The sequence below is a fragment of the Papio anubis genome, chromosome 9 (assembly GCF_008728515.1).
Source record: "Papio anubis isolate 15944 chromosome 9, Panubis1.0, whole genome shotgun sequence".
In the NCBI taxonomy this organism is placed as follows: domain Eukaryota; kingdom Metazoa; phylum Chordata; class Mammalia; order Primates; family Cercopithecidae; genus Papio; species Papio anubis.
Genome location: NC_044984.1, coordinates 66837060 through 66851270, shown reverse-complemented (window position 1 = coordinate 66851270; position 14211 = coordinate 66837060). Strand labels below are relative to the sequence as shown.

The window sequence follows — 14211 nt, the reverse complement described above, 5'->3', positions numbered from 1 at the left end:
AAGTCTCTAATCCATCTTGAATTAATTTTCATATACGGAGTAAGGAAAGGAACCAGTTTCAGCTTTCTACTTAGGGCTAGCCAATTTTCCCAGCACCATTTATTAAATAGGGAATTATTTCCCCATTTCTTGTTTTTGTCAAGTTTGTCAAAGATCAGATGGCTGTAGATGTGTGGTATTATTTCTGAGGACTCTGTTCTGTTCCATTGGTCTATATCTCTGTGTTGGTACCAGTACCATGCTGTTTTGGTTACTGTAGCCTTGTAGTATAGTTTTAAGTCAGGTAGCGTGATGCCTCCAGTTTTGTTCTTTTGGCTTAGGATTGTCTTGGCAATGCGGGGTCTTTTTTGGTTCCATATGAACTTTAAAGCAGCCTTTTCCAATTCTGTGAAGAAAGTCATTGGTAGCTTCAAGGGGATGGCATTGAATCTATAAATTACCTTGGGCAGTATGGCCATTTTCATGATATTGATTCTTCCTATCCATGAGCATGGTATGTTCTTCCATTTGTTTGTGTCCTCTTTTATTTCACTGAGCAGTGGTTTGTTGTTCTCCTTGAAGAGGTCCTTTACATCCCTTGTAAGTTGGATTCCTAGGTATTTTATTCTCTTTGAAGCTATTGTGAATGGGAGTTCATTCATGATTTCGCTCTCTGTTTGTCTGTTACTGGTGTATAAGAATGCTTGTGATTTTTGCACATTGATTTTGTATCCTGAGACTTTGCTGAAGTTGCTTATCAGCTTAAGGAGACTTGGGGCTGAGACAATGGGGTTTTCTAAATATACAATCATGTCATCTGCAAACAGAGACAATTTAACTTCTTCTTTTCCTAACTGAATACCCTTGATTTCTTTCTCTTGCCTGATTGCCCTAGCCAGAACTTCCAACACTATGTTGAATAGGAATGGTGAGAGAGGGCATCCCTGTCTTGTGCCAGTTTTCAAAGGGAATGCTTCCAGTTTTCTCCCATTCAGTATGATATTGGCTGTGGGTTTGTCATAAATAGCTCTTATTATTTTGAGATACGTTCCATCAATACTGAATTTATTGAGAGTTTTTAGCATGAAGGGCTGTTGAATTTTGTCAAAGGCCTTTTCTGCATCTACTGAGATAACCATGTGGTTTTTGTCTTTGGTTCTGTTTATATGCTGGATTACGTTTATTGATTTACATATGTTGAACCAGCCTTGCATCCCAGGGATGAAGCCCACTTCATCATGGTGGATAAGCTTTTTGATGTGCTGCTGGATCCGGTTTGCCAGTATTTTATTGAGGATTTTTGCATCGATGTTCATCAGGGATATTGGTCTAAAATTCTCTTTTTTTGTTGTGTCTCTGCCAGGCTTTGGTATCAGGATGATGTTGGCCTCATAAAATGAGTTAGGGAGGATTCCCTCTTTTTCTATTGATTGGAATAGTTTCAGAAGGAATGATACCAACTCCTCCTTGTACCTCTAGTAGAATTCGGCTGCGAGTCCGTCTGGTCCTGGACTTTTTTTGGTTGGTAGGCTATTAATTATTGCCTCAATTTCAGAGCCTGCTATTGTTCTATTCAGGGATTCAACTTCTTCCTGGTTCAGTCTTGGGAGAGTGTGAGTGTCCAGGAAATTATCCATTTCTTCTAGATTTTCTAGTTTATTTGTGTAGAGGTGTTTATAGTATTCTCTCATAGTAGTGTGTATTTCTGTGGGGTTGGTGGTGATATCCCCTTTATCATTTTTTACTGCATCTATTTGATTCTTCTCTCTTTTCTTCTGTATTAGTCTTGCTAGCAGTCTATCAATTTTGTTGATCTTTTCAAATGGACTAAATGGTCCAATTAACAGACACAGACTGGCAAACTGGATAGAGTCAAGACCCATCAGTTTGCTGTATTCAAGAGACCCAGCTCACATGCAGAGACACACATAGGCTCAAAATGAAGGGATGGAGGAAGATCAACCAAGCAAATGGAAAACAAAACAAAACAAAAAAGCAGTGGTTGCAATCCTAGTCTCTGATAAAACAGACTTTAAACCATCAAGATCAAAAGAGACAAAGAAGGCCATTACATAATGGTAAGGGATCAACTCATCAGGAAGAGCTAACTATCCTAAATATATATGCACCCAATACAGGAGCACCCAGATTCATAAAGCAAGTCCTTAGAGACTTACAAAGAGACTTAGACTCCCATACAATAATAATGGGAGACTTCAACACCCCACTATCAACATTAGACAGATCAACGAGACAGAAAGTTAACAAGGATATCCAGGAATTGAACTCAACTCTGCACGAAGCGGACCTAATAGACTTCTACAGAACTCTCCATCTAAAATCAACAGAATATACATTCTTCTCAGCACCACATTGCACTTATTCCAAAATTGAACACATAGCTAGAGGTAAAGCACCCTTCAACAAATGTAAAAGAACAGAAATTATAGTAAACTGTCTCTCAGACCACAGTGCAATCAAACTAGAACTCAGGACTAAGAAATTCAATCAAAACCGCACAACTACATGGAAACTGAACAACCTGCTCCCGAATGACTACTGGGTACATAACGAAATGAAGGCAGAAATAAAGATGTTCTTTGAAACCAATGAGAACAAAGATACAACATACCAGAATCTCTGGGACACATTTAAAGCAGTGTGTAGAGCGAAATTTATAGCACTAAATGCCCACAAGAGAAAGCAGGAAAGATCTAAAATTGACACCCTAACATCACAATTAAAAGAATTAGAGAAGCAAGAGCAAACACATTCAAAAGCTAGCAGAAGGCAAGAAATAACTAAGATCAGAGCAAAACTGAAGGAGATAGAGACACAAAAAACCCTCCAAAAAATCAATGAATCCAGGAGCTGGTTTTTTGAAAAGATGTTTCTATTCTTTAAAAAGAAGTTTATATTTTCAGTAAGGAAAAAAGTTTGCTTATAGAGCAAATCATCTATATTTCAGTTAGTCAATGATTTTCTCAACTTCTGTTGAGTAAAAATAAAATAGCTTTAAAAGGCAGGAGGGAACAGAGAAAGGAAAATGCAGTCAGCGAAGAGGTCCATTTCAAAGACTGGGATTCCATGAGACCCAAACAGGCACGCTTTCTACTTTCCTTATGGTCTCTCAATGTAAACGTCACTTTTAAGCAACTGAACAGAATAAAAAAGACCAAAAGTCCTTAGGTTCAACCCTAAGAAGCCTTTAAATTTCTCACATTCACTGGGTATCAGTCATTTCAGTATAAAATATCAATAAATTAAAACAATTGGATCACCTTCTAGTTTATTACTTTAGAGGAGTTATTTTGCAGACTGAATTTTAGTTGCATTAATAATAATCTTTATGCTCAGGTATGTGTCCTTACGAAATTTAGGAGAAAAATTCCAGTTTGCTGACTTTATCAAAGTATAACTTATGTTTTTGGTGGGTGAAGCTCTTTATCTTCCCAAGTTCTTTAATGAAAGAACATATGCTCATGTTTAATGATTCTCATTATAGAAGCACTTTCTTGTAATGCTACATTCCAGAACCTGAAGTAGTCACCTAGAATATAGACCACACGAATTATAATGAAACCTATGCAATATACACAGGGGATATGAGTTGACCTGCGTCGGCACCAGGTCTTTAAAATGAGTTCTCCATTGCAGTATTTTAACAAGCAACTTTTTGCTGTAGTAAAATTATTTTAACGTAAACTTTTTTCAAATTAAAATGATCAAGAGTTGTTAAAGAACAGTTACTGTGCTGTGTCAGTTCTTCTTTTTATCTGTTTTGAGGAAACACAATAAGATTTAATATGATTGCTGTCAATGGCATACTATAACTTAATCCATCCAATAATGTTGTCACTAACAGCCAACTTTGATAAAATAACATCAGGCAAAAAGACTATTCATGCCATGAATCCTCTTTGAAATGTGTCTTCAGCCCTAAGCTGAGGAGGTTGTTTCTAATGATCTTGACACTTCTCTTTGATGAATGAAACATTATCTAAGGCTTACGTTCCTATGGAATAGTCCGCATTGCCAGTATAGATAAGAATTTATTTGGTGAGACTGAATTTAGATACCAAGTTTATTTTGTATGCATAAATAATTGGTATAAGCCTAAGAAGCCAAAATGGATTACTAGGATTGGAAATGTTAGAGTATCTATATGTAAAATTGATGTACTTTTCTAATAGAGAATTTATTTTCCCAGGCCCATGATGCCTACTCACATTTGTATAGCAGTTCATACATTTCAAAGACCTCATAAGTTATTTTGTCTTCAAAAAAAATTATGTGGACATACTAAGTCACTATAATTATCCCATTTTTCAAATGATGAGTTAGGGGAAATGCCTTTCTTGGAATCCAAGCTTCTTATTTCCAATCTATCCCCCTGACTTATGTCATACTCCCTGTAAAACCCCATATCTACAAAATGGTAAACTTGATTAGTTTGCTAGAGGACAAAATTATCACAAAATGCTTATTGTGATAATTTTATTATATGTAGTATTCCTTAATTCTATATCAGAAACTGGCTCTGAAAACACACATACATACAACCTAAGATTTTACTAACAGTTAAGTGAAGTATATTGGCCTAAGTCAGAACAAGAGCTTCCTTAACAATACTATGTAATTCTGGGCTTCTTTATTGCTAGTCCATGGAAGGTAGATTGCCATAGTATCTCTCTAGCAGATAAAATTGTTTTTCAGTGTTTGAGCCTTGATGCCTAAAAAAGCACTGTTTTTGAGATTAATGGCAAAATAGGTCAACTTCCTGAATTTCTTTACTCCTGACATGAGCCTGACTCCTGGTTTTTCTATTACAGGCTTAGGTCTAGTGAACCTTAAGCCATGCACTTACAGGAAAGCTTTTATGCATATCACAATAGTATGAGTTACTGCTGATGCAGCTGTCACTCTTATTCTTCTGAGTATTTCTTTCACTCTTTTGCTGATGCCATTATGAAAATTAGTGCTGGCACAGCCTTCAAGGCACTTAATATCCTCTCTTATTTATGTGGTTATCTTATTCTTAACATTTTGTTTGCAAAGAAGGTATTAATTACATATGGAGGGGCAGAAACTCTATAGAGTTTCTACTTGTAGGTTTTCTGGATTTATATTGAGGTATCTCACAAACTAAAAAGCAAAAGCAATCAAATAGCAGAAAGTTTTTTAAATCTATATAACCTAAACACAAAAACACATCATGACCTGTAATCCCAGCACTTTGACAGGCTGTGGTAGGTGGATCACCTAAGGTCAGGAGTTTGAGAGCAGCCTGGCCAATATGGTGAAACCTGGTCTTTGCAAAAAATACAAAAATTAGCCTGGCATGTTGGCTCACACCTGTAATCCCAGCTACTTGGGAGGTTGATGTACGAGAATCACTTGAATCTGGGAGGCAGAGATTGCATTGAGCCAAGATGGGGTCACTGCATTTCAGCCTGGGCCACAAAGTAAGACTCTGTCTCAAAAAAAAAAAAAAAAAAAAAGGCCATCATAATAAGACTTGTTTCTTCTCATTATTAACTGTGTAATTAAATGTGATGGAGTTTATTGTTTCATTTTTTACTTTAATAGGATGAGTTTTCTGTGACACTGTAATTGTTCTGTCATTAGTTTTCATTTCTTAATTATTAAATATGGATTTAGAAGTAATCAAATCTTATATCTGACTAACCTCTAGGTTTTTATACTTCTAATGCATGGTCTGTGTTCAATTAAGAACAAAATCTCAATTGTCTTATTTATACTCTGTGTTCATTTTCAATACCTCTAAAAAATATTTTCCAGAATTCCTATATTTACAGTGTAACTGATAAAATGATGAAGAAATATGAAAAGTCATTCAAAGACAAAATTTGGAATGAGGACACCGAAACTGAAGATATATTACCATGCTAAAAAAATCAAAAGCTGTCAGTTTTCACCCCATCTAAAATTCTGTTGACTACTTTTAAATCTAAGATGTATTTTTCATAATGGTGAATAGAAAGAATTTTATCACAAGTATCTGAATGAGCTAAAAAAAGCAATACCTATGCATAACATGTCACTTGTAATAAGGACATCTTTTAATATTGAAACATAACAAAATTATAAATCAGTAATAATCCACAGCATAATAAAAATTAAATGAGAAATTTAAACAAAGTTGGTTGAAAGTCATCAAAAACCAAAAGATACTTTTGGAAGTGTTTCAGTAACTGTAAATATTTACATTTTAAAATTACACATTTTTAAAAGAATACTTTCAATAATATGACATTGTATTGCTTATTTTTCTTCAAAGTCATTTAAAGCATTGTTAATTTGAATGCCAAAATAAAACACTTCAATTAAGATATTAAAATTATGTTATACATCTATAAATACCTAGGCACATAAATCAAATAAACTTATCTTATACATTTGTGCAACTGAATTATTTTGCCTTCATAAAATATTGGTAAAATTGCATGAAAATAATTGAAACACGTTGATATGGTATTACTATCTTCACATTTTTGTTAAAGTAATTTCATTTTTTTTTCTCAGCAGGAGTCAGTTAAATTTATGTTGGAGAAGTTATATGATGACTTACAGATGCTTTCATATTTTACCTTGGTTTACGTGTTCTTCAAATTATACTTGGAACAATAACAAACAAGTAGATAACTGCCTATTAATACTTTAGAACATCAAAAGGGAGCAGTATAAAATATTTTTGGAAGCAATCTATCCACTGACAGATGAATGGATAAAGAAAATGTGGTGTATACATGCAAGAGAATACCATTCTGCCTTTAAAAAAGAAGAAATTCTGCCATTCGTAACAACATGAGTGAACTTGGGACATCAGGCCAAGTGAGATAAAATAGACAAATACTACATAATTCCACTTGTATAAGGAATTTAAAATAGTCAAATTCACGGAAGCAGAGAATAAAACGGTGGTTGCCAGAGGCGTGGGGGAGGAGGAAACAAGGATGTATTAGACAAAGGGTACAAAGCTTCAGTCAATGCAAGATGAGTAAGTCCTAGAGATCTACTGTATAGCATAATGTGTATATTTAATAATTCTGTATCATACACCTGAAAACTTGCTGAAGGGCAGATTTCATGTTGTGTTCTTACCACCAAAAAACAATAAGTAAAGAAGACAGGAAGAAAATTTTAGAGGTGATGAATACGTTTATGGCATAAAACAAAAGATGACCATTTGTGTTATGAATGTACACTTATCTCCAAACTCATCAAGTTGCATACATTAAATATGTACAGCATTTTGTATGTCAATCTTGCATCAATAAAGTGGTTTAAAAGAACATATATATGTGTGTATATATAGGTATGTGTATATATGTATGTATGTGTATATGTGTGTGTGTGTGTATATATATATATATAAAATCACCTATGCTATGTCAAAAATAAAATTTGAGCTTTTGGAAGTTGATAAGTATTGGTACATTGCAATTTTTACTTAATTTAATAGTATCACTTTAAATAAATTTAAAATTTTAATTTCAGAACAACATATATGTATCCTGGGTTCTATTTAATAATTACATTGTCGCTTATTGATCAGTGAAAGCTTATATAAAATGAAAAACTGATATAAAAGGACATATAGCAAAACTACACCCTCCTTCTACTTTTTCTTCTAGGATGCCCTATAATAGCACAGCTTAAGGCACAAAAACCTTTCTTCAAGTTCTGACATTCCCAAAGTATAGGTATAATATGAATAACTCTTCGTAAATAAAATTAATGACCTCTTATTAAGTCATTTAATCCTAAAATACATATATCTACAACAATAATACATCATATCTTTTAGATGGTTTTTGTGTTTTATCTCATCAATGAGATGTCAAGTCCTCATTTTTCTATGTTTGATATATTCTGTATATTTAAAATATTATTAACTACTCTTGACTTCTTTATTTTAAAGGACAATTTGCCTTTACTATAAAATACTACAATTGAAAATATTTCTATTTAGGTAAATTGTGGCATTTTGAAGCTAATGAATCGCAAATCAGATTATATAGTTCCTAATAAGTAAAAGATGACTCTTTAAGAATACTAACATTTAAATTTTTGATTACATTTTATCGATACATTTTCATGCATCAGTTGGTACCTTTAGCCATGTCTAATGATGATATAAGCCTAATGTAACACTAGATCAGCCTTTTACTAAAAGTTTCAAATAATTCAAGGGCACTTACCATGTTCCAGCCAGGATAGAGGTAGTCTGTACCAACAAATTCAAAGTAGTGAGCAAACCCTTCCTTCAGCCACACGTCTTCCCACCACACAGGCGTCACGAGGTCACCAAACCACTGCAGTAACAAAATTAATGGTCATCAAATAAAATAAAATCTGTCCCCAAACTATTTTATTTAAAATTACATGTATTAAACTATGATTATTATAACTGGAATTAATTCCCCAATTGATTTTGTGATCTTAAACTGTATTGTGGCAAAACTGTATTGATTTATTTGACTACTTGGGTGACACTAGTTTTTTTATACATGCTTTCAGAGAGGAACAAAAAAGAATAATCAATGAACACAAAAGAATATTTGACTTGGAGAAGAAAGGGCTCAGGAGAGAAAAACTGATGAGAGCTGTCTTCAAATATGTGGAGACCTATTATGTAGAAAAAGAAAGGCTTGTTTCTTGTGACCCTACAAGTGACAAACCAAGACTAATGAATGGAAATTAGCATGGGTAAATGTCTGCTGAAAATGCAGAAAACTCTCTAACAGACTGAGATGGCCAAAGATGGGAACATTCTGCCTTGAAAGGTAGTGAGCAGTTCATCACAGGAGGTATGTAAGCATCACCCTCTAGTGGCAGAGGCAATTCAGAGAAGATATTTGCTGATTGATAAAACTAAGGGTTTTTGAGGTCCCTCACACTTGACTCTCCATGATTCTATTATAATAAGGATTTAGACCAAAAAAAAATTCTCTAAGATGCCTTTATGAAAAATAATGTAATTTTAAAAGGTATTTTGATTAGATAATGATGTATTATTCCGAAACTTGCTTAGTTTAGGAAAACGTTAAGGAAATTCTTTTCTCATTAAAAAGCAAAAAATACATTATATGCCAGGAGCTAGCCTAAAGACAGGATTCAGTGAAGAAAAGTTATATAATGTTCCTCCTCATGCAGCTGACATTTTATTGTAGAGGCACGGGGGATGAGGGGAGGTAGACGATAAAAAAATAAATAAGCAAATGAACAACGCAATTTCAGATCCTAACAAAGTGCTACAGGAATGAGGGAGGAACTGCTTTACATTGTAAAACCAAAAACATTCTCTCTAAGCAGTGACATTTGAGCTCAGACTTCAATGATAAGGGAGAGCCAGTCATGAGAAAGGCTTGGGAAGGAGAATTTCAGGGACATGTAATTAACCCTTAATGTGAAGACTCTACGTGGGAATGAGCTATTTAAGAAACAGAAGAAAGACCTCTGCGACTGGAACATAGTGGACCAGGAGGAGGAAAGTGTGAAAGAGTCCAGAAAGGCAGACAAATACCAGATCATGTGTGGCTTTAGCAGCCACATTAACAACCTTGGCTGACAGTTTCAATAGTAACAGTAAAGTATCTATTCTTCAACAGAATCTCTCATTGAAATACAAATCAAATCAGCTCTCAGTATGTTGAGGACCACAAAGTAAATGTTTAACCTTTTAATAACTTTTTAAATAAAAAAAATGCATGTTTCTCCTGTAACTTGAAATCCTATCTTCAGAATTGTGACTACAAATTGGTGGGCAGGAAAGATAACATAGAAATTAATTGGTTAATGACAATGGAAATTATTTCAAGTGTTTCTCCTAGCTTCTGGTTCATGACTCCATAGTAAGTGCCCTACAAATACTAAGCTATAACAAGAAAGTAACTTAGAATATGAAACAAATGAAATCCAGTTCTTCGAACAATTATACATTATCAGTGCACTTTCACTTCAACAGAACTATATATCTAACTTGTCATTTATAGGAGCATTCAAAAAGCAAACTGCTTTTGTCTCAAATAATTACAAGATATTCAGTCAAAACCATCCTCTTTAGTACAGACTAGGAGCACCAGACATCTCTGCAAAGGATCCCCTTAAGCCTGGGGTGAGAAACACACCTCAGAGATCTGGTCAACAAGGCAGATACAAACATCTTACAGGTTCAGTGCAAAAAACTGACATTTAGGGGCCAGGCACGGTGGCTCATGTCTGTAATCCCAGCACTTTGGGAGGTTGAGGTGGGTGGATCACCTGAAGTCAAGAAGTTCAAGACCAGCCTGGCCAAGATGGTGAAACCCCATCCCTACTAAAAATATAAAAATTTAGCTGGGCATGGTGGTAGGCACCTGTAGTCCAGCTACTTGGGAAGCTGAGGCAGGAGAATCACTTGAACCTGGGAGGCGAAGATTGCAGTGAGCCAAGATTGCACCATTGCACTCCAACCTGGGTGGCAGAGTGAGACTCGGCCTCAAAAAAAAAAAAAAAAAAAAAAAAGCTGACATTTATGTAAACAGTCCTCTGGCCCGCATCACTTCATCATTAAGACAGTATTCATTTATTAGCATTTAACAGTTTACCTTTTTTCACTGACAGTGTTTTTCACATCACTCTTTTCTTCGTTTTTTCAGCTTTTAAAAAGCTGTGGGGTTTATAATTTATTGAAATCACATTGTATCACAGTGAGATTTCTGGTGTTATAAGTTTAAAGCTATCCATAAATACTAGTAGCCAGGACAGGTATCACTTTCTGTTGGCATGGACATCTATTTTCAGTGACTTTTTCCCACTAAAATTAAGATTCAAATAAGCACTGCGAAGTCTCTCTAATGCCATCCATTCATTGTGAGAAAATGCATAAAATCAAAATGAAATTAATTTTATCTTAGCTTCACTACAAAGTTGGCTAATTTACATATGAATTTCTAAACATGCCAAGACAAAAAATATCAATCATTTGAGAACAAAGAGTCCACGGCTGAGTTAGTGAAAGACTTCCTAAGTGTCTATGTGGTGGGAAAAGGGGAATAACAAATTGATTTCAGCAAAAGCAAATTTTGACACGTACACAAAACTCAGCTGCATCTTGCAGCGATGCAATAAATCATTGCCATCACTGCACTTACCCTATATACACACTAATAATCACAAGAAAATACAGCAAGGTTGATAACTGACTAGATAGGGGCTCCAAAGAGGCTGCTGGGTGGCAGTGCCATCTCACTGCTCAACTAAATGGAATGACAGTTGCTTACTCAATACGATCAGGGTGTTTGTTTTTGTTTATCCTATGATTGAAGAAAAATGACATATCTTCCAGAAAGAACTACACAGTGCTCCATATAAAATTAAAATTTATTTGGGAGGATAATAATTTAGCTCTTAATGTAGCTATTCAAAATCATTCTCAATAGCTTTTACATTATACTTACACCTGATTCTTTTTCTCATACCTGGTGACATATCTCATGAACAATGACCATGGTGACATCCAGCAAATAAGAAATAGATGAAACACTGGGATCCAGCAGTATTCTTTGTTCCACAAAAATACTTAGTCCCCAGTTCTCCATAGCAGCATACGGATGCTTAGGCACAGCTAAAAGATCTAGAAATAAAATAAAACAGTTCCAAAGGCTTTAACAAAGACACCAGATTCTGAATTTATGTGCTAAAAATGTCCAGAAATCCTAATTATAAGGGATACTTGATTTGACTTAGTGATTTTTTTTTTTTTTTGGCAAATTAAACTACCTGCCATTTCTACATGACAGCAGAAATATAGGCTATCACTGCAAATGCTGGTCATATGCATTCATCACAGTTCATTTTCAAGCCCAGTGCTATAGGTAGCTGGAAGTATCAGTGCCATTATTGATGGGCCCATCCTAATAAATTTTATAAGTCAAGGAAACCAAATGCAGCAGGAACCTACAGAGGCAAAAGCGTTGTGCCTTCTAATGAAAATATATTTGACTCAATGCAGTAAATACTATATTCTTACATTTACCTCAGTATTGTATAAGAGAAAACATTTTATATCTGGTTTAAAATGTGGTGTTATTTTTCTAATTGCTTAAATTCTAGTGTATATATCTTACAGAGAAAGCTTTGCTAGTGGATATAATGGAAAAAAAACTAAAAACTATTGAGGGGCCCCACAGACTCTGGTCTGGCTCTGTCATCAACTGGCTATGCAACATCAGTAAATCACTTAACTTCTTAAGAGCACAATTCCCTCACCTATGAAATAAGGTCATTAGCCTTAATTATCTCTAAAAAACCTTCTAGCTCCAAATATCTACAATTAGATGATTCTAAGATCTGTGCTTATTTTAAAAGGTCATAGAGGTATTATCAACTTCTGGTTATGGTGACACAAAGAGTTCATGCTTTGATGTACTCCCTTTGCTCCAGAGGCATAGTGATGATAAATAAAATATTAAAAGGGAAAACGAAAAAAACATCTCCAGGCTTAAAAATAAACCTCTCCCTGGACCAGAAATGGTACAGAAATGCAAAGTGGTGATTGCATGTGAAGCCACAGGCCTGCTGGGCACTGGCTCCAGCATCAGGCAGTGGCGGCTGGGAATTGGCTCTGGCAGATCCTTCCAGAGCCAAAAGGACCTAAGCCACGCTACTACTTAATGCCAGGGATTGAGGTAGGGCACGCATGCTCATGAAAACAGGTTGAAAATAGCTGGCGCTCCTTGCTTCCTGGGAAAGTCAGTAAGTGGCAGGGTAGAAATTTGAACCCAACAGCCTGGTTCCAGCACCTGTGCTTTTAATCACAATGCCAAGCATAGTGTTTACAGTCTCTGACCCAGAAGTTCTACTTCTCTATATAACCCTGGGGTAACTCCCTACGATGCAACAGAAAATTGTATAAGAATGTTCACTATAGTATTGTTTGTACAGGTGAAAAGGGAAAATTAACTGCGTTTAAGCAAGGTAAAGGACAAAGAAACTGAGAAACAGGTATATAAAGGAATATTACACAGCAATCAAAACAATTGATCTTACCACTAGATTCTAACACTACATACATCAACATGGACAATCTGAGAAAGAGAATATCGAGGAAATAAGTGAAGAGTAAAATGACCCTATAATAACATCCACTATTTAAAAACAAGTAGAATAACACCGTGTGTTGTAAATGGATACTCATACACGAACACATGCACAGAGACAGTAATGGCAAGATGCACACACAAACACACATACAGCAATGATAAACATTAAAGTCATGATGGCTTAATGGAAGAAAGGAGGGGAAAAAGATGGAAGACAGTCACACAGTGAATTAAATAGTGATGCTTTTAATAAGAATATTTCACTGTTGGTGGTATGGGTGCTGATTATAATATTACTGATTCTTTTCCACATGCTTTAAATATTTTAAAATAAGAAAAAGAATAAAATAGTCAACAGTCTTATAATAAGGTTGATTTTTCTTTATTCCTGACTTTAAAAAATATCTTCTCAGCATTGGTTGTGGGTATTTGTTGTTGCTATTTCTGTTTGTTTGAGATGGAGTCTCGCTCTGTTGATCAGGCTAGAGTGCAGTGGTGTGATCTCAGCTCATTGTAACCTCTGTCTCCCAGGTTCAAGCAATCCTTCTGCCTCAGCCTCCCGAGTAGCTGGGATTACAGGCATGCGTCACCACGCCCAGCTAATTTTTGTATTTTTAGTAGAGACGGAGTTTCACCATATTGGCCAGACTGGTCTTGAACTCCCGACCTCATGATCCAACCACCTCAGCCTCCCAAAGTGCTGGGATTACAGGCCTGAGCCATTGCACCTGGTCGGTTGTGGTCTTAAGTCTGAAATGTATATTAAAGTAAGTCAAATATGACCCCATCTTCTGCTACATTTTAGACTAAGCATGAGGGCATAACAGCTATAACACGAAAAAAAGGGAAATATGAGGTAATAGTTGAAGAATTAAGAGTGCTGAGATAGAGAAAAAAACAAATCTGATTGGGGAGATTTTCAAAGAGATGGTAGTTAAGTTGGACTTCAAAAGGTAAATAGGATATCAAAGGGCAGAAACAGGTAATCTGCACATTCACATATACCACAAATACTGGTTGAGCATCTCCTTTGCTCAATATAGACATGGTTTTGCCCTGTCCTGCAAGCTCCTTGCTCTCTGTCATCATGGTGCTTATATGCATATGTGAGTGTGTGCAGGAG

The 14211-nt window shown here is 35.4% G+C and overlaps 1 protein-coding gene across 4 annotated transcripts in view; it reads right to left on the bottom strand.

Annotated features, from left to right (window-relative positions):
* TRHDE (thyrotropin releasing hormone degrading enzyme) overlaps positions 1 to 14211 on the bottom strand; it is a 417014-nt gene that overhangs the window by 206078 nt on the left and 196725 nt on the right. For all 4 annotated transcript variants that reach the window (XM_009181217.3, XM_017946008.2, XM_017946009.3 and 1 more), the window contains exons 4-5: positions 11466 to 11620; positions 8205 to 8318 (exon numbers count right to left, since the gene is read on the bottom strand). In XM_009181217.3, coding sequence (XP_009179481.3) covers positions 8205 to 8318; positions 11466 to 11620 — 269 coding nt within the window. The remainder of the gene's footprint in view (positions 1 to 8204; positions 8319 to 11465; positions 11621 to 14211) is intronic.